The 21,372-nt window shown below is 42.7% G+C and overlaps 1 protein-coding gene across 3 annotated transcripts in view; it reads left to right on the top strand.

The window, feature by feature from the left end:
- The window catches only part of LOC143784186 (thioredoxin domain-containing protein 6-like), a 70,316-nt gene that overhangs the window by 40,297 nt on the left and 8,647 nt on the right, over window positions 1–21,372 (top strand). For all 3 annotated transcript variants that reach the window (XR_013217729.1, XM_077272118.1, XM_077272116.1), the window contains exons 13-14: window positions 11,067–11,218; window positions 14,511–14,655. Coding sequence is in view for 2 of the 3 variants with exons in the window: in XM_077272118.1 (XP_077128233.1) it covers window positions 11,067–11,218; window positions 14,511–14,655 (297 nt within the window). In the remaining variant the exon portion in view is untranslated. The remainder of the gene's footprint in view (window positions 1–11,066; window positions 11,219–14,510; window positions 14,656–21,372) is intronic.

Here is a 21,372-nt window from a genome sequence, read left to right as displayed (position 1 = left end):
GGCAGGTAAGAATCCTGCCTTTTGTTGCTGTTTTTTGTATATGAAACCGGCTCAGGAGCTGGTACTGTTTCATATGCAGATATATAGTCGGTATCTGACTGTAGCTGCAGCGACTGAAGCTTGCCCTGATTGGTGCGGTTTAGCCATTTAAATCCTGCTGTCAATCCCTTTTCCTCCTTCAAAAATATCACACAACAAGAGGATGATGAAATAACGGTCCAAAAAAGATTTATATAAATATAAACTTTTATTGCTTAACATAACCAAGGTGCAAGGAGGGACAAATTGGCACTACCAGAAAAACACTGAAAGCAGCAGGAGGCGCATACCCAGGTCCATGTCAACATAGTATATATTACCATAATATATCGGTCTTGGCTAAAAAACAAAACAAAAAATGCAAAATAATCATAAAAAATTAGAAAAAAATAAAACAAAAAATGAAGCGAAGACCAAGTACTATTAGATGTATAGGAAAATTGCGGCAAGAATATCAAAAAACTGTGATAATACATAGGTCATAATTATTGAAGCGATATACAAAGGTAGTTACAATTGATAAGGCTGTAAATGCATGGCCAGGAGCTTTCCATGCATACAGCTTCAGTCAGTATGAAAGTAAATAAGTGATAGAAAATCACTGCAGGTAAAGGAGAAATTGACTGAAGCTGAGCCAATATGGAGTGTTACAGCCAGACAGTCACAGCCATCACAACACACCTGATATAATCGCCGAAATAACTCACCGCAAAACAGGAGACAATGGTGCCTGGGGACGCGCCTCCGCCCCTACGCGCGTTTCGGTGGGAACACCTTCGTCAGGGGGCCCCTGACGAAGGTGTTCCCACCGAAACGCGCGTAGGGGCGGAGGCGCGTCCCCAGGCACCATTGTCTCCTGTTTTGCGGTGAGTTATTTCGGCGATTATATCAGGTGTGTTGTGATGGCTGTGACTGTCTGGCTGTAACACTCCATATTGGCTCAGCTTCAGTCAATTTCTCCTTTACCTGCAGTGATTTTCTATCACTTATTTACTTTCATACTGACTGAAGCTGTATGCATGGAAAGCTCCTGGCCATGCATTTACAGCCTTATCAATTGTAACTACCTTTGTATATCGCTTCAATAATTATGACCTATGTATTATCACAGTTTTTTGATATTCTTGCCGCAATTTTCCTATACATCTAATAGTACTTGGTCTTCGCTTCATTTTTTGTTTTATTTTTTTCTAATTTTTTATGATTATTTTGCATTTTTTGTTTTGTTTTTTAGCCAAGACCGATATATTATGGTAATATATACTATGTTGACATGGACCTGGGTATGCGCCTCCTGCTGCTTTCAGTGTTTTTCTGGTAGTGCCAATTTGTCCCTCCTTGCACCTTGGTTATGTTAAGCAATAAAAGTTTATATTTATATAAATCTTTTTTGGACCGTTATTTCATCATCCTCTTGTTGTGTGATATATCTTATTGATGATAGGCCCCAAAGGTCAATGGTCATCTTTTGGTACGGATTGTTATGTGCATTATGTGGTACCATGGTGACTAATTCTATAAGTCGTTATTTATCTCCTTCAAAAATGAAGAAATTAAAAAAAAGCAAAAAGCAAAATAATGTTTACTTAATCTTTGTACCAGCTCTGCATTCTTGACTCTCCAGACAGAGATAGGTATACTGTTTACATTGGTTGCAGATGTTACAACCATAATACTGAATGTGACCACTGCAGCCAGTCACAGTTCACAGCGGTATATGTGGCCCGAGACCGGTGAGGCCATTGACTGCCTGCTTACATCACATGGTATATGAGCGGTCTCTTCTGCACATAAAGTAAGGCAATATCTGGGGCGCAGTATTGGAATGGAAGATGAGTATACAGTGTCTTTAGCTGTATTGCTACCTGTGAACAACTTTTTCGTTAACTTGGACAACCCCTTTAATAGAAGTCATCAAGACCTGGGACTAGTAAAATTACTAGACTTCGCATATTATACCAATAAAAATTTCAGAAGAATTCTCTTTATATGAATGGATTATAAAAATAATATAAGATCAATTTTTGTTATCTTGGTAAATATAATTCAAACTTTTTTTTTTAACAAAAAAGATAACGGAATGCTTGAAATGCACAAATGTGTTAGTTCACAAATGTGTCCACAGTCACATCACAAATACACACCAAAATATGCAAACTAATGTGTCAGATTAATCACTCTGCATGGACAGTTTAACAGGTTCAATACATAGAGGAACATCAATCATACAGAAAAAAATAAACACCACAAACAAATTTGCAAATCAAATATCAAATTTTATTTATTGAATTGAAAAAATTCACACACTGATTAAAATCTATAAAATAGTGGGACACCGCAAGGTGGGCCCACACTCCCACAGTTAATACAAGCAACAAATGTGTGAGACCATCCAGCGATCCCACCTATATATAATGTATCCATGACCTTCCAGTGTCATGTTCATTAAATATAACACATGGATAAATGATCTTCTGTAATATAAATTACATATTGCATTTATAAGTCAAACATAAGACCTCCATAGGACTTAAGTGTACAGATCATGGGGAAACAGAGGTAAATAAGCAAAAGTTGTTATCTGTGTAGGAAGGTGGTGCACCCAGAAAAAACCCTGATGTACGTTTCTGCGTACTGCCTTCTTCTAGGGGTGGCGTCACACCATCAGGAGCTACCATTTATATCATAGAATAGCCAATCATGAATAACTACATGATAAATACGGACTTGGATCAGGGCGGAGGATAAATCACACATGACACACTTATTAGCATAGTTCATGCCCCTTAGGGCAAGAATAGTACCCTGTTGTGAATTTGGATTCTGGGCTCCCCCGGTGGCTACTGGTGGAATTGAACTTGTGTCATCATCTTCCCTGTTCACCTGTTCCCATCAAGTTGTGGGAGTCGCTATATAACCTGGCTTCTCTGTTAGTTGCTTGCCGGTCATCAATGTTATCAGAAGCCTCTCTGTGCTTGTTCCTGCTCCTAGACAACAACTAGATAAGTTGGACTTTTGTCCATGTTTGTTTTTGCATTTTTGTTCCAGTTCACAGCTGTTGTTTCGTTACTGTGTCTGGAAAGCTCTTGTGATCAGGAATTGCCACTCTGGTATTATGAGTTAATGCCAGAGTCCTAAAGTAATTTCTGGATGGTGTTTTGTTAGGGTTTTCAGCTGACCATGAAAGTGTTCTTTCTGTCTTCTGCTATCTAGTAAGTGGACCTCAAATTTGCTAAACCTATTTTCCTGCTGCGTTTGTTATTTCATCTTAATTCACCGCCAATATATGTGGGGGGCCTCTGTCTCCTTTCGGGGTATTTCTCTAGAGGTGAGCTAGGACTAATATTTCCCTCTGCTAGCATTATTTAGTTCTCCGGCTGGCGCTGGGCATCTAGGGATAAAAAGTAGGACATGCTACCTGGCTACTTCTAGTTGTGCGGTAGGTTTAGTTCATGGTCAGCTCAGTTCCCATCTTCCAAGAGCTTGTACCTATATAGGCTTATGCTATGTTCTCTGGCCATGGAGATCATGATAGTTTGACCGGCCAACTAAAGGGTTAAAATCCTTGGCTGAGAAAGGAGAGAAATAAGAAGTCTGCTGAGAATTTTTTTTTTTTTTTTTCTCTAGTTTGGAGTGTGCTCTTAATTGGACCCCTTGCCAGTCTGTCTATGCTGCAGCCTTTCTTTTTTCTTTCTCTCCTTCTAATCTTTGAATGGCTCTGTGTCCACCTGTTTGTAATGGATCTTCAGAGTGTAACTGCAGGTTTGAGTGATCTCGCCACGAAGGTACAAAAATTGCAAGATTTTGTTTTTCATGCACCTGTATCTGAGCCGAGAATTCCTTTGCCGGAATTTTTCTCGGGGAATAGATCTGGTTTTCAGAATTTTCGAAACAATTGCAAATTATTTTTGTCCCTGAAATCTCGCTCTGCCGGAGACCCTGCACAGCAGGTCAGGATTGTGATTTCCTTGCTCCGGGGCGACCCTCAAGACTGGGCTTTTTCATTGACACCAGGGGATCCTGCGTTGCTCAATGTGGATGCGTTTTTTCTGGCCTTGGGGTTGCTTTATGAGGAACCTCATTTGGAACTTCAGGCAGAAAAAGCTTTGATGTCCCTATCTCAGGGGCAAGATGAAGCTGAAATTTACTGCCAAAGATTCCGTAAATGGTCTGTGCTTACTCAGTGGAATGAGTGCGCCCTGGCGGCGACTTTCAGAGAGGGTCTCTCTGATGCCATTAAGGATGTTATGGTGGGGTTCCCTGTGCCTGCGGGTCTGAATGAGTCCATGACAATGGCTATTCAGATCGATAGGCGTCTGCGGGAGCGCAAACCAGTGCACCATCTGGCGGTGTCCACTGAGAAGACGCCAGAAAGTATGCAGTGCGATAGAATTCTGTCCAGAAGCGAGCGGCAGAATTTTAGACGGAAAAATGGGTTGTGTTTCTATTGTGGTGATTCTACTCATGTTATATCAGCATGCTCTAAGCGCACTAAAAAGCTTGACAAATCTGTTTCCATTGGCAATTTACAGTCTAAATTTATTCTGTCTGTGACCCTGATTTGCTCTTTGTCATCCATTACCACGGACGCATATATCGACTCTGGCGCCGCTTTGAGTCTTATGGATTGGTCCTTTGCCAATCGCTGTGGGTATGATTTAGAGCCTTTGGAGACTCCTATTCCTCTGAAGGGGATTGACTCCACCCCATTGGCTAATAATAAACCACAATACTGGACACAAGTAACTATGCGTATTAATCCGGATCACCAGGAGATTATTCGCTTTCTGGTGCTGTATAATCTACATGATGTTTTGGTGCTAGGATTGCCATGGCTGCAGTCTCACAACCCAGTCCTTGACTGGAGAGCTATGTCTGTGTTGAGCTGGGGATGTAAGGGGACTCATGGGGATGTACCTTTGGTTTCCATTTCATCATCTATTCCCTCTGAAATTCCTGAGTTCCTGTCTGACTATCGTGACGTCTTTGAAGAACCCAAGCTTGGTTCGCTACCTCCGCACCGAGAGTGCGATTGTGCCATAGATTTAATCCCGGGTAGTAAATACCCAAAGGGTCGTTTATTTAATCTGTCTGTGCCTGAACATGCTGCTATGCGAGAATATATAAAGGAGTCCTTGGAAAAGGGACATATTCGGCCATCGTCATCTCCCTTAGGAGCCGGTTTTTTCTTTGTGTCAAAAAAAGACGGCTCTTTGAGACCATGTATTGATTATCGGCTTTTGAATAAAATCACGGTTAAATATCAATACCCATTGCCGTTGCTGACTGATTTGTTTGCTCGCATAAAGGGGGCCAAGTGGTTCTCTAAGATTGACCTCCGTGGGGCGTATAATTTGGTGCGAATCAGGCAGGGGGATGAGTGGAAAACCGCATTTAATACGCCCGAGGGCCACTTTGAGTATTTGGTGATGCCTTTTGGTCTTTCAAATGCCCCTTCAGTCTTCCAGTCCTTTATGCATGATATTTTCCGCGATTATTTGGATAAATTTATGATTGTGTATCTGGATGATATTCTGATTTTTTCGGATGACTGGGACTCTCATGTCCAGCAAGTCAGGAGGGTTTTTCAGGTTTTGCGGTCTAATTCTTTGTGTGTGAAGGGTTCTAAGTGCGTTTTTGGGGTTCAGAGGATTTCCTTTTTGGGATATATTTTTTCTCCCTCTTCCATTGAGATGGATCCTGTCAAGGTTCAAGCTATTTGTGATTGGACGCAGCCCTCTTCTCTCAAGAGTCTTCAGAAATTTTTGGGCTTTGCTAACTTTTATCGTCGATTTATTGCTGGTTTTTCAGATGTCGTTAAGCCATTGACCGATTTGACTAAGCAGGGTGCTGATGTTGCTGATTGGTCTCCTGATGCTGTGGAGGCCTTTCGGGAGCTTAAGCGCCGTTTTTCTTCTGCCCCTGTGTTGCGTCAGCCTGATGTTGCTCTTCCTTTTCAGGTTGAGGTCGACGCTTCTGAGATCGGAGCTGGGGCAGTGTTGTCGCAGAAAAGTCCTGACTGCTCCGTGATGAGGCCTTGTGCCTTCTTCTCCCGTAAGTTTTCGCCCGCTGAGCGGAATTATGATGTTGGGAATCGGGAGCTTTTGGCCATGAAGTGGGCTTTTGAAGAGTGGCGCCATTGGCTTGAGGGGGCCAGACATCAGGTGGTGGTATTGACTGACCACAAAAATTTGATTTATCTTGAGACCGCCAGGCGCCTGAATCCTAGACAGGCGCGCTGGTCATTATTTTTCTCTCGGTTTAATTTTGTGGTGTCATACCTACCGGGTTCTAAGAATATTAAGGCGGATGCCCTTTCTAGGAGTTTTGAGCCTGACTCGCCTGGTAACTCTGAGCCCACAGGTATCCTTAAGGATGGAGTGATATTGTCAGCCGTTTCTCCAGACCTGCGGCGGGCCTTGCAGGAGTTTCAGGCAGATAGACCGGATCGTTGTCCACCTGATAAATTGTTTGTTCCTGATGATTGGACCAGTAGAGTCATCTCTGAGGTTCATTCTTCTGCGTTGGCAGGTCATCCTGGAATTTTTGGTACCAGGGATTTGGTGGCAAGGTCCTTCTGGTGGCCTTCCCTGTCACGAGATGTGCGAGGCTTTGTGCAGTCTTGTGACGTTTGTGCTCGGGCCAAGCCTTGTTGTTCTCGGGCTAGTGGATTATTGTTGCCCTTGCCTATTCCTAAGAGGCCTTGGACGCACATCTCGATGGATTTTATTTCAGATCTGCCTGTTTCCCAGAAGATGTCTGTCATCTGGGTGGTGTGTGACCGTTTCTCTAAGATGGTCCATTTGGTTCCCCTGCCCAAGTTGCCTTCTTCTTCCGAGTTGGTTCCTCTGTTTTTTCAAAATGTTGTTCGTTTGCATGGTATTCCTGAGAATATCGTTTCTGACAGAGGAACCCAATTTGTGTCTAGATTCTGGCGAGCATTCTGTGCTAGGATGGGCATAGATTTATCTTTTTCGTCTGCTTTTCATCCTCAGACTAATGGCCAGACCGAGCGGACTAATCAGACCCTGGAGACATATCTGAGGTGTTTTGTGTCTGCTGACCAGGATGATTGGGTTGCTTTTTTGCCATTGGCGGAGTTCGCCCTCAATAATCGGGCCAGCTCTGCCACCTTGGTGTCCCCGTTTTTCTGTAATTCGGGGTTCCATCCTCGATTTTCCTCCGGTCAGGTGGAATCTTCGGATTGTCCTGGAGTGGATGCGGTGGTGGAGAGATTGCATCAGATCTGGGGGCAGGTGGTGGACAATTTGAAGTTGTCCCAGGAGAAGACTCAGCTTTTTGCCAACCGTCACCGTCGTGTTGGTCCTCGGCTTTGTGTTGGGGATTTGGTGTGGTTGTCTTCTCGTTTTGTCCCTATGAGGGTCTCTTCTCCTAAGTTTAAGCCTCGGTTCATCGGCCCGTATAAGATATTGGAGATTCTTAACCCTGTTTCCTTCCGTTTGGACCTCCCTGCATCCTTTTCTATTCATAACGTTTTTCATCGGTCGTTATTGCGCAGGTATGAGGTACCGGTTGTGCCTTCCGTTGAGCCTCCTGCTCCGGTGTTGGTTGAGGGTGAGTTGGAGTACGTTGTGGAGAAAATCCTGGACTCCCGTGTTTCCAGACGGAGACTCCAGTATCTGGTCAAGTGGAAGGGATACGGCCAGGAGGATAATTCTTGGGTGACTGCATCTGATGTTCATGCCTCCGATCTGGTTCGTGCCTTTCATAGGGCCCATCCTGATCGCCCTGGTGGTTCTGGTGAGGGTTCGGTGCCCCCTCCTTGAGGGGGGGGTACTGTTGTGAATTTGGATTCTGGGCTCCCCCGGTGGCTACTGGTGGAATTGAACTTGTGTCATCATCTTCCCTGTTCACCTGTTCCCATCAAGTTGTGGGAGTCGCTATATAACCTGGCTTCTCTGTTAGTTGCTTGCCGGTCATCAATGTTATCAGAAGCCTCTCTGTGCTTGTTCCTGCTCCTAGACAACAACTAGATAAGTTGGACTTTTGTCCATGTTTGTTTTTGCATTTTTGTTCCAGTTCACAGCTGTTGTTTCGTTACTGTGTCTGGAAAGCTCTTGTGATCAGGAATTGCCACTCTGGTATTATGAGTTAATGCCAGAGTCCTAAAGTAATTTCTGGATGGTGTTTTGTTAGGGTTTTCAGCTGACCATGAAAGTGTTCTTTCTGTCTTCTGCTATCTAGTAAGTGGACCTCAAATTTGCTAAACCTATTTTCCTGCTGCGTTTGTTATTTCATCTTAATTCACCGCCAATATATGTGGGGGGCCTCTGTCTCCTTTCGGGGTATTTCTCTAGAGGTGAGCTAGGACTAATATTTCCCTCTGCTAGCATTATTTAGTTCTCCGGCTGGCGCTGGGCATCTAGGGATAAAAAGTAGGACATGCTACCTGGCTACTTCTAGTTGTGCGGTAGGTTTAGTTCATGGTCAGCTCAGTTCCCATCTTCCAAGAGCTTGTACCTATATAGGCTTATGCTATGTTCTCTGGCCATGGAGATCATGACAGTACCCGGTCTAAAATTTGGTTCTAGTCTACATTTTTTCTATATGATAGATGTGTTAATTCACCTGGACCTTGCTCACAGTGGTATTCTGTATCGAAAAAGTAAGAGGAATGACGAAGATGCGCTGGGAGAGGAAATCGGCCCAAAGAAAAAAAAGCCACTAACAAAAACGTTTACATTACAGTATACAGTATTTACCAAGACTTTTGTATCATCATAAAAAAATTATCTTGTACTATTTGTATCATCTCTTCAAATAAAGAGCATTCTTCTGCAACCTGAAGGGGTTGGCCACTACTTTTTTTTGATGGCCTAATTTCAGGATAGGATTATCTGATCGTTAATATCTGATCGTCACCCCAATGATTGGGACGTCGCATCTTCACTGATCAAATATTGATGGTTTATCCAGAAGATAGGCTGTGGTATAATATGCAAACTCATGTGATTGGATTATATCCATTACAACATGAGCACTGGATTTTCCCAAAGTGCCAGCCATAATAGTAAAATAGTAAAATACCATAGTAAAATTACCAGTCATGTGCAGTGTAGTCTTATACTATATATTATATCATTAATCAATTAATAGTATGTTATATTCTCTAGTATCCCTCATCTGAAAATGAAGGTTTATCTCACTTCATGTCATATATTGTAATATTCTATTATAAGTTTTTTACATACTATTAAAAATGAGTTAACTACATATATTTTGACAAGCATAACACTATGATCTTGCAGCATTTCTTAAAAAGCACCCATCAAATTTGTTATCCTCTTAATATATAGCAGTCATCATATTATATAGCACTGTGTACTTACAATTGCTCATTTTGCCTTTCTACCCAGCTAATTTTTCTCTTTTCCATTAGGTCTATGACATCACTTGATTAAAAACTGACTAGCTGAATCCTTCTAAGCTCTATGTAGGAAAAGGAGGTACATTTTCCCTGTATGACTCATAAGTCACTACAAATGTCAATGACAGGGGGGAAGGAGTGCAGCAGCTGGGTCAGGAGTTGAAATGGGGGATGAGTCATGCAGGGACAAGAGACTTCCTGTTTCTACATAGAGTAGAGGAAAGGGAATAATTAGTTGGTGTAGCAATGCCAGGTAGCCAACATTCCAGATGTCAAACTATCAGGAAATTTGTCACCTTCCCAAAGAAAATACAACCGGAAATTGTTACTCAAAAATAAGGGCAGAATCTTCAAGTTACCAGGTCACATTCAGCCCTGCTATGTGTAGCAGGAATCATGATCTCCTATGAACACTGGCAAGGGGCTGGCATTTATAGGAGACTCACAATGACAGGCACGGGTGACTTCTGCAGACCCCCGGCTGTAATGTCAACCCATCGGTGCCCCGCGATTACGTGGCAGGGGCACCAATGGGCAGACCTTGTGACGCGCTTCTGGCCGGCGTGTTCTACATGCCGCTGTCACTGATTGACATTGGCATGTAACTGGTTAACAGTGACTGTTAGAGGCACATGACAGCTGATTATATATATATATATATATCAGCTGTCATGTGCAGAGAAAGATGTGGGCTCTGTGTCGTAGCTCACATCAAAGGGAAGGAACCTACCGATGACGTACCTATACGTCAAAGGTTACTAAGGGATCAAAGTCTGTGGGCCTGATTCATAATTTGCGATTTATTTAAGTCACTTTTCTTTTTTTTTGTCTTGTGGTACTCGCTGAGGGTTTTTTCACCAAGTTCTTCAAAATGATACACGCCATTTATGAATTTGGTGCAAAATCAAAACTGCTCCTTATTTTTGTCTTTAACAAGGTTTTGCGACTTTTTAGCACCAAAAGTGGCAAATCCTTTAAAAAGATGCAAAATTGTGCCAAATTGAAAACTCCTCTAAAAACTTTACTCCAGGGAGTCAAATAGAGTGATATGGCCTAAAAAATGCTGCATTTGGTAAAAGTCACATTTCACGAATCTGTCTAAAACATCTGGATAAGCAAATTTAACAGGGAACAATAAAAAAGGCTTAAAAAAGAAAGACAACTTAAAAAGTGGTGCATGACGTATATAACATCTGCAAGAAGTTTGTGTGTTGTCCCCGTATTTGTGTGGGTTTTCTCCAGTTTCCTCCCACACTTCAAGGACATAATGATAGGGAATGTAGACTGTGAGCCCCAATGGAGACAGCGGTGATGATGTCTGTAAAGTGCTGTGGAATTATTAACGCTATATAAGTGAGTAATGCAAATAAATGGGCAAGAAGGTGCAAATACTAAATCCTTCAATAAAAAGCAAATTATGTCAGGAAATGAGAAACAGCAATAATGAATCACGGCCTTTGACTTCTGATTTAGGTCTCTTTCTGGGGGTTTTCATTAGTATTTGTGAACCCAAACTAGTTGTGGGTACAGAATAATGCAGCTGGCTGATTTTTTTCTTTATACCATTTCCCAGTGTAAATTCCACTTCTAAAAGTGACTTAATGCTACTACTTCATGCATATATGTAATTTTCTCTTAGTTTTCGAGCTCGGTTTACTCCCAAAGAATCTACAGTCAACCAACTGCACGGAAGTTCAAGTCCAACTGAGGCAGAAAATGAGATTCACTTCTTTTTTCCCGTAGAACAAACCCTAGCAGCTATTAAACCGGACGCACTGGAAGAACACAGAGGTAAGAGGCAGGAGTCATACTAAACTTTGTAAATAGAAATGAGCAGATCGATCCGCAGAGGATACAGTTTGAGTCAATTGTCCTGAAATTCACAGTTTCATGCAAAGTCGAACATTTTGAGATTCTATTCACTCTTTGCAAAAAAAAATAAAACTTGCCCAGCATCATTTCCACACTGCTGAAGCGTCAGAATGTGGACTAATGTCATTTTGCAATGACAAGGGAATTTCCCCATAATGCCCTGCTGCTATGATATTGTACGAATTATGCAATAAAAAAACAGAGAAAAAGCGCTCCATGTGTGAATCAATCTCCATAAAACCACACACTCAGGGTTTCGCCAGTATCATCTGGGAAGGTTGTGGTATTGCAGGAACAACACTGTGGATAGCTTAAAAATATTATGCATAGGCTGTTGCATCAATCTAGGTAGTCTAGTAAATCTTTTTGCACCTGGAACAGGCCTCTCCTCCTTCACAGCAGCTTCCGTGTGACATCGCAACCATACCATCTTATGGATTATCATACCTTGTACAGTGGTGGTCAGTACCTGGGATATCACAGATCAGTGGTTCCCAGTGGAGGACAGTTTGTACGGCAGAGTCGATTTCCATTTCTAGAGTCAGAGTAAGTCTCTGTCTCCTGTAGAGTGTAATCTCTTATGGACAGCGGGATTCTCTCTCTGTCTCCTGTAGAGTGTAATCTCTTATGGACAGTGGGGTTCTCTTTCTGTCTCCTGTAGAGTGTAATCTCTTATGGACAGTGGGGGTCTCTCTCTTATGGACAGCGGGGTTCTCTTTCTGTCTCCTGTAGAGTGTATTCTCTTATGGACAGTGGGGTTCTCTTATGGACAGCGGGGTTCTCTCTCTGTCTTCTGTAGAGTGTAATCTCTTATGGACAGTGGGGTTCTCTCTCTTATGGACAGCGGGGTTCTCTCTCTGTCTCCTGTAGAGTGTAATCTCTTATGGACAGTGGGGGTCTCTCTCTTATGGACAGCGGGGTTCATTCTCTGTTTCCTGTAGAGTATAATCTCTTATGGATAGTGGGATTCTCTCTCTTATGGACAGCGGGGTTCTTTCTCTGTTTCCTGTAGAGTGTAATCTCTTATGGACAGCAGGGGTCTCTCTCTTATGGACAGCGGGGTTCATTCTCTGTTTCCTGTAGAGTATAATCTCTTATGGACAGTGGGGTTCTCTCTCATGGACAGCGGGGTTCTCTCTCTGTCTCCTGTAGAGTGTAATCTCTTATGGACAGTCGGGGTCTCTCTCTTATGGACAGCGGGGTTCATTCTCTGTTTCCTGTAGAGTATAATCTCTTATGGATAGTGGGATTCTCTCTCTTATGGACAGCGGGGTTCTTTCTCTGTTTCCTGTAAAGTGTAATCTCTTCTGGACAGCGGGGTTCTCTCTCTGTCTCCTGTTGAGTGTAATCTCTTCTGGACAGCAGGGTCCGCTCTCTCCTGTAAAATGTAAGCTCTTGTGGTCAGAAGGGTTGTCCTTTTCTTTTTCCTAGGGAGTGTAAGCTCCTTGGACAGAAATGTTCTCTCTTTCACCTGAAAAAGTGTAAGCTCTTATGGACTGTGGGGTTTTCTCTCTCCTTTTTTCACGTGTATGTTTTAAGATCAATTACAGATATTCAGTATTAAGAGTTGCACAAATTTATTTGCCGCAAATGGAATTTTTTGGGAAAATTTGGCGAAGTCAGCGAATTCTAATTTCAAATGATCTGCTCATCTCTATTTGTAAAGATAGTTCAACAGAGGTAACGGCACCATTATCAGTTATTAAGTATATTCCAGCATCATATTATTCATTATGGTACGCACATAGAGGACAGTATAGTGGACTGATCGTCAAAATGATAAATATGAGCAAAGAAAAGAGAAAAACGATCGAGCAGTCCAAAGTGATGTAAAGATATAAACACTTTAATAACATTACATAAAAAGAACAAATTAGGGAGGGGAGAAAACAGAAAGTGCATATGTGCAGTTATAAAGTGCAGGACGCACTGTGCAAGCTGAAGGTCAACAGAATACAATACTTAAATTTGGCAACAAGCCATTAAATTCTAAAGCAGATAATCAAGACCTACTGCCCAAAATATATGTCACAGTGGTATAGTAGTCATAGACAGATGAAGTATACAGTAGAGAGAGATACACAAAGTATTTACGTTGGAAATCTATAAAGCATACCTAGTATAGATACCATATATAGGAGGGCACAGCAGCACGTGCATCCGCCTCAACGCGTGTTTCGGCCTTGCCGTCGTCAAACTTGTAAAGTTTGAAAAGTCAATCTCAGAAAATTCTGCCTGCAGTTGCCTAGTCCAGTATAAGTTACCAAGGTTCACAACTTGTCCCTTATACATTTGCATTTTTCTTTTTTTGTTGTAGAATATATGCATATCCAATCCATGCATACGATACATTGATAAAATCAATACATATGTGATCTCTAGACAACATGATAGCATAGTAATATAGGGTGAAGACAGGCATGGATCCATCAAGTTGAACCTTTCTCCAGTTGCACATTCTCTATCGCTAGATTATTTACAACTCACAATGCCATTTGTTGTGAGAAAAGCATCCAGCCCTTTTTTAAATGTTGTTATAGTGTCTGCCATTACTACCTTTCGGGCATTCCACATTCTGACTGCTCTAACTGTGAAGAACCCTTTCCTATTTATCTGCCGGAATCGCCTTTGCTCCACAGTAATAAATGTTCCGTGGTCCTTTTATAAGGTATTTGGAAGGAATAAATCACAAATACTCGAGTGTGCACAAGCCCTAAAGGGCTATTTCCCTCTCAAACACTAATAGCATATCTACTGGATGGAACCTGGGCCTATGTCGAGAATACGGGTTCCTGGACCCTTGGCTGCATCCAGGCAGAGAATTCATGGATTCGTGGATGTTTGTCTCTTTCCATTTACGTCCACAGCTACTTTTGCCTAGACTAGTTTTATTTTTAACATATAATAAATAGGTTGTTCCACTATATAAAATATATTTGGGTATGTATAAAGTAAAATTATACACAACTTACTCATACATTAATTCTCTTATATGCCCCAATATCTTGCGGTCAGCCAGCCCCCTTCATACGCATGCACTGCTCACGTAGTCACATAGGAAGCTTTTGCCTATGTTGAAGCAAACCTGTTTTAGTGGTGGAGAAACGCAGATGTGTCCTTGGTGAGACCCGAGTCTGTGGCTCTGTGCTGGCCACCATCATCTGACCCCTTAGTATTTCAATTTTTAAGGACAATTTGTATTTTTCTGCAGATGAAATCATGGAAAGAATTCAAGCTGCTGGCTTTACTATCTCTCAAATAAAGGAGACTCAGTTAAGCAAAGACATGGCCGAAGAATTTTACAAAGAACACAAGGGAAAGACATTTTTTGATCAACTCACCAACTATATGTGCAGGTGATTTTATACTGAGAATTTTATAGTCCATTTTCTACAAGGTGATGGATGGCGATCCAGACACAATGGGCAAATTATTTGTACGATGATCGTTACAGATCAGGCTTTAACAACCCTGTGTAGTAACTGATAATCCACCTAGGCATTCATTGCCAAGCATTTATATAAATAGTGTGTATACATATATATTGTAATACTTGGGCAGCCAGGTCTGCAAGAGCTGATCATTATTAGTACCTACAGTACAGACCAAAAGTTTGGACACACCTTCTCATTTAAAGATTTTTCTGTATTTTCATGACTATGAAAATTGTACATTCACACTGAAGTAATCAAAACTATGAATTAACACGTGTAATTGTATACTTACAAAAAAGTGTGAAACAACTGAAAATATGTCTTATTTTCTAGGTTCTTCAAAGTAGCCACCTTTTGCTTTGATGACTGCTTTGCACACTCTTGGCATTCTCTTGATGAGCTTCAAGAGGTAGTCACCGGGAATGGTCTTTCAACAATCTTGAAGGAGTTCCCAGAGATGCTTAGCACTTGTTGTCCCTTTTGCCTTCACTCTGTGGTCCAGCTCACCCTAAACCATCTCGATTGGGTTCAGGTCTGGTGACTGCGGAGGCCAGGTCATCTGGTGTAGCACCCCAACACTCTTTCTTGGTCAAATAGCCCTTACACAGCCTGGAGGTGTGTTTGGGGTCATTATCCTGTTGAAAAATAAATGATGGTCCAACGAAACGCAAACCGGATGGAATAGCATGCCGCTGCAAGATGCTGTGGTAGCCATGCTGGTTCAGTATGCCTTAAATTTTGAACAAATCCCCAACAGTGTCACCAGCAAAGCACCATCACACCTCCTCCTCCATGCTTCACGGTGGGAACAAGGCATGTAGAGTCCATCCGTTCACCTTTTCTGCGTCGCACAAAGACACGGTGGTTGGAACCAAAAATCTAAAATTTGGACTCATCAGACCAAAGCACAGATTTCCACTGGTCTAATGTCCATTCCTTGTGTTCTTTAGCCCAAACAAGTCTCTTCTGCTTGTTGCCTGTCCTTAGCAGTGGTTTCCTAGCAGCTATTTTACCATGAAGGCCTGCTGCACAAAGTCTCCTCTTAACAGTTGTTGTAGAGATGTGTCTGCTGCTAGAACTCTGTGTGGCATTGACCTGGTCTCTAATCTGAGCTGCTGTTAACCTGCGATTTCTGAGGCTGGTGACTCGGACAAACCTATTCTCAGAAGCAGAGGTGACTTTTTGTCTTCCTTTCCTGGGGCGGTCCTCATGTGAGCCAGTTTCTTTGTAGCTCTTGATGGTTTTTGCCACTGCACTTGGGGACACTTTCAAAGTTTGCCCAATTTATCGGACTGACTGACCTTCATTTTTTAAAGTAATGATGGCCACTCGTTTTTCTTTACTTAGCTGCTTTTTTCTTGCCATGATACAAATTCTAACAGTCTATTCTGTAGGACTATCAGCTGTGTATCCACCAGACTTCTGCACAACACAACTGATGGTCCCAACCCCATTTATAAGGCAAGAAATCCCACTTATTAACCTGACAGGGCACACCTGTGAAGTGAAAACCATTCCTGGTGACTACCTCTTGAAGCTCATCAAGAGAATGCCAAGAGTGTGCAAAGCAGTCATGAAAGCAAAAGGTGGCTACTTTGAACTAACACATGTGGAATTATATACTTAACAAAAAAGTGTGAAACAACGGAAAATATGTCTTATATTCTAGGTTCTTCATAGTTTTCATGCCTTCAGTATGAATGAATGTACAATTTTCATAGTCATGAAAATACAGAAAAATCTTTAAACGAGAAGGTGTGTCCAAACTTTTGGTCTGTACTGTATATTCCTCTATGACATCCATATGATCTATTAATGCATACAGAAAGTAATTGCTCAGACTGAAGAAGCACTCCTATAAAGATTATTTTTTGGTAAATCTGTGTATATATACATGTAGTGGAGTGTGTGTATTAATATACTCATCTACTGCCATATTCTTGGGATCCAGCGGTGTTCTGCTCCTCTTCTCAGTGGCGTCACCGCTCCTTAGACTATTCGGATCACGTCATGCTCTTTGTGTGAGCCTGAAGCCTCATTTACAATGTAAGCATATGAGGCCTCGCTCTGACACTTCATAGACCTACATTGTAAAGGGCGCTTTCGGGTTATGCAGAGTGTAGTGTGCTCCGGAGAGTCTTCAAAGTGTTGATGTCATTGAGAAGAGGAACAGAAAGAACATCCTGGATGTTCACTGACACTACACTACATACACTGTATTGCCAAGTTTTTAACACTGAGGTTCGGATACGACTTTAAAGAAGGCTACTATTTGCGATATAACGCAGTTTTATTTCAAAGTACAAAATTAAAGGAATAGTATGATTGCGTACAATTTTGTATATTTTAACATACAAAGGTTAAGTACATATAAAGATTAAGTACATTTAAAGATTAAGTACATATACTCACATAATCACCAAGGAGCTTTTAAACATCATCCGTCTGGAATATCAGAGAAGCAACCACCAAGACAGAGAAACTCCTGGAAAATTCACAACACTGCATGGGTGTCCCCACTTATGCAGGTATCGCAACAATGTACACGTTTAAGTACAGGTACCCAACTTTCTGCTTCTGTCTTAGGGTACCGTCACACAGTGAAATTTCCATCGCTACGACGGCACGATTCGTGACGTTCTAGCGATATCGTTACGATATCGCTGTGTCTGACACGCTACTGCGATCAGACATCACGCTGAGAATCGTACGTCGTAGCAGATCGTTTGGAACTTTCTTTCGTCGCTTGATCACCCGCTGACATCGCTGGATCGTTGTGTGTGACAGCGATCCAGCGATGTGTTCGCTAGTAACCAGGGTAAACATTGGGTAACTAAGCGCAGGGCCGCGCTTAGTAACCCGATGTTTACCCTGGTTACCAGCGTTAACGTAAAAAAAACAAACAGTACATACTTACATTCCGGTGTCTGTCCCCGGCGTCTCAGCTTCTCTGCACTGTGTGAGCGCCTGCCAGCCGGAAAGCGAGCACAGCGGTGACGCGGTGACGTCACCGCTCTGCTTTCCGGCTATGGTGCTTACACAGTGGAGAGAAGCAGAACGCCGGAGGACAGACACCGGAATGTGAGTATGTACTGTTTGTTTTTTTTACGTTAACGCTGGTAACCAGGGTAAACATCGGGTTACTAAGCGCGGCCCTGCGCTTAGTAACCCGATGTTTACCCTGGTTACTCGGGGACTTCAGCATCGCTCCAGCGCCGTGATTGCAAAGTGTGACCGCAGTCTACGACGCTGGAGCGATATTCATACGACGCTGCGACGTCACGAATCGTGCCGTCGCAGCAATGGAAATTTCACTGTGTGACGGTACCCTTAGTCTTGTTTCTCTGGCCTTATATAGTGATTTGTACTATGTGTAACTCTGGTTCAACCCTTGCAGTCTAGTGGCCAGCTTTTGGGATAAGATGAATCACAGATACAGGCAAGCATAAGACAATGGGCAATAAAACCACACAATATAAAAGCTCCCAAAAATTACATAAATACACAGCAGACAGAGGTTAAATAAACCTCCATGTTTTACAATAACAAACAACAAACAGAAATACATTGAACTATTTGTGAGGTAAAAGCTTTCAGACAATGAAGTAAACAGTTCTCAAGATTGTGTCTGTCTGTCTGTAAATATATGACCAGCAATGCTGCTCTGTCATGGTTTGAATGCATTCTGTATATTTCTATATGGACTCAAAATATCCATTTTTATGTTCACATTACAATACACGTATACACTAGGGATGAGCCAGCATTAAAATGCTTGGATACTCGTTACTCGAACCAAGCAATTTTTCGCCCACTAAGCAAGTTACACTCAATGGATGACTAATTGAATCCAGAAAAAATTATGAACTCTTTTTTTGTAGTGTTATATACCACTAAATATAAAACGTAATACTCTATTTATGACTAATTGAATCCATCAAAAATGCTAATGTTTTTTGGAGTGTTATATACCACCGAAATGTAAAACAAAGCATATAATACTCTATAGATGACTAATTGAATTCAGAAATATTTTTCAATGCTTTTTTTGATTGTTCAATACCATCAAAAACCCAGAAACCCCTCTAACCATATTAATATTCCCTGCATGCCTTCTGTCTCTTTCAATTGTGCCCTTTGGAATTCTCGCTCTGTGTGTAATAAACTCTCCTTCATTCATGACTTCTTCCTTTCTAACTCTCTTAATCTCCTGGCTCTTACTGAAACCTGGATCCAGCAGTCAGACACCACCGCCGCTGCTGCTCTTTCATATGGTGGACTACACTTTTCTCATACCCCAAGATCAGACAACAGAGCAGGTGGAGGCGTTGGTCTGCTCCTTTCACCCAAATGTACCTTCCAAGTTATCCCCCAAGTACCCTCACTTGTATTCCCTTCCTTTGAGGTCCATGCTGTCAGACTCTACGTCCCCTTCTCCATGTGAGTTGCGGTGGTGTATCGTCCTCCCGGCCCCTCTCATCAGTTCCTGGATCACTTTGCCACCTGGCTTCCACACTTTCTCTCCTGTGACACCCCCACCCTTATCATGGGTGATTTCAACATCCCCATTGCTTCTCCCCTCTCCCATCATCATCTGCTTCTCACCTTTTATCTCTAACCTCCTCTTTCGGCCTCTCGCAGCATACTAACTCTCCAACACATGAAGATGGAAACTCCCTTGACTTGGTCTTCTCCCGGCTTTGCTCAGTGGACGATTTCACAAACTCCCCTCTCCCGCTCTCTGACCACAACCTTCTTTCATTCTCCATCAAAAACTGCCATCCCGCTCAGGTCACCCCCACTTTCCACACTTATAGAAACATACAGGCCATTAACACCCAGAAACTTATGAAGAACTTGCAGTCCTCATTGGCCCCAATCTCCTCCATCTCATGTCCTGATTCTGCTCTGAAGCATTACAATGAAACCCTGCAAAGTGCCCTGGACGAAGCTGCACCTCCTATACATAGAACAACTCGGCACAGGCGGCGACAACCATGGCACACGCTGCAAACACGTTTCCTGCAGCAGTGCTCCAGGTGCGCCGAACGTCTGTGGAGAAAATCTAATCTACCCGAAGAGTTCATCCATTATAAGTTCATGCTAAAAACATACAACTCTGCCCTTCACCTCTCCAAACAAATCTATTTCAACACCCTCATCACCTCGCTGTCAAATAACCCTAAACGTCTCTTTGACACTTTCCAGTCCCTACTCAACCCAAGAGAGCAGGCCCCAACCACAGATCTCCGCGCTGACGATCTGGCCAATTACTTCAAAGAAAAAATTGACCACATTCGACAGGAAATCATCTCCCAATCTCTTCATACCATGCACTGTCCTCCCTCCCCCACTGCATCTAGTTCACTCTCTGACTTTGAACCAGTTACAGAAGAAGAAGTAAGCAGGCTCCTTGCATCTTCTCGCCCGACCACTTGCACCAGTGACCCCATTCCGTCACATCTCCTCCAGTCCCTTTCCCCGGCTGTCACCTCTCACCTAACAAAAATATTCAACCTTTCCCTCACTTCCGGTATTTTTCCCTCCTCATTTAAGCATGCCAGCATACATCCATTACTTAAAAAACACTCCCTCGACCAAAATTGTGCCACTAATTATAGACCTGTCTCTAATCTTCCCTTCATCTCTAAACTCCTCGAACGCCTGGTCCACTCCCGTCTTACCCGCTATCTCTCAGATAACTCTCTTCTCGACCCTCTTCAATCTGGCTTCCGCTCTTTACACTCTACTGAAACTGCCCTCACTAAAGTCTCTAATGACCTACTAACAGCTAAATCTAATGGTCACTACTCCAGGCTAATTCTCTTGGATCTCTCCGCAGCATTCGACACTGTGGATCATCAGCTCCTCCTCACTATGCTCCGCTCCATTGGCCTCAAGGACACCGTTCTCTCTTGGTTCTCCTCCTATCTCTCTGACCGATCCTTCACTGTATGTTTTGCTGGTTCCTCCTCCTCTCACCTTCTCCTTACTGTTGGGGTTCCTCAAGGATCAGTCCTAGCCCCCCTCCTCTTCTCTTTGTATACTGCCCCTATTGGACAAACAATCAGTAGATTTGGTTTCCAGTACCATCTCTATGCTGACGACACCCAATTATACACCTCTTCTCCTGTTATCACGCTGACCTTTTTAGAAAACACCAGTGATTGTCTTACCGCTGTCTCTAACATCATGTCCTCCCTCTATCTGAAACTGAACCTGTCAAAAACTGAACTCCTTGTGTTCTCTCCCTCTACTAACCTACCTTTGCCTGACATTGCCATCTCCGTGTGCGGTTCCACCATTACTCCAAAGCAACATTCCCGCTGCCTTGGGGTCATCCTTGATTCCGAGCTTTCATTCACCCCCCACATCCGATCACTGGCTCGCTCTTCTTATCTGCATCTCAAAAACATTTCTAGAATTCGCCCTTTTCTTACTTTCGACTCTGCAAAAACTCTTACCGTCTCACTTATTCATTCTCGTCTGGACTATTGTAACTCTCTACTAATCGGCCTCCCTCTTACCAAACTCTCCCCGCTCCAATCTGTCCTGAATGCTGCTGCCAGAATCATATTCCTCACCAACCGTTACACCGATGCCTCTACCTTGTGCCAGTCATTACACTGGCTACCCATC

Source organism: Ranitomeya variabilis, chromosome 7, assembly GCF_051348905.1.
Source record: "Ranitomeya variabilis isolate aRanVar5 chromosome 7, aRanVar5.hap1, whole genome shotgun sequence".
Classification (NCBI taxonomy): Eukaryota; Metazoa; Chordata; class Amphibia; order Anura; family Dendrobatidae; genus Ranitomeya; species Ranitomeya variabilis.
This window is presented reverse-complemented; position numbering and strand designations above follow the sequence as displayed.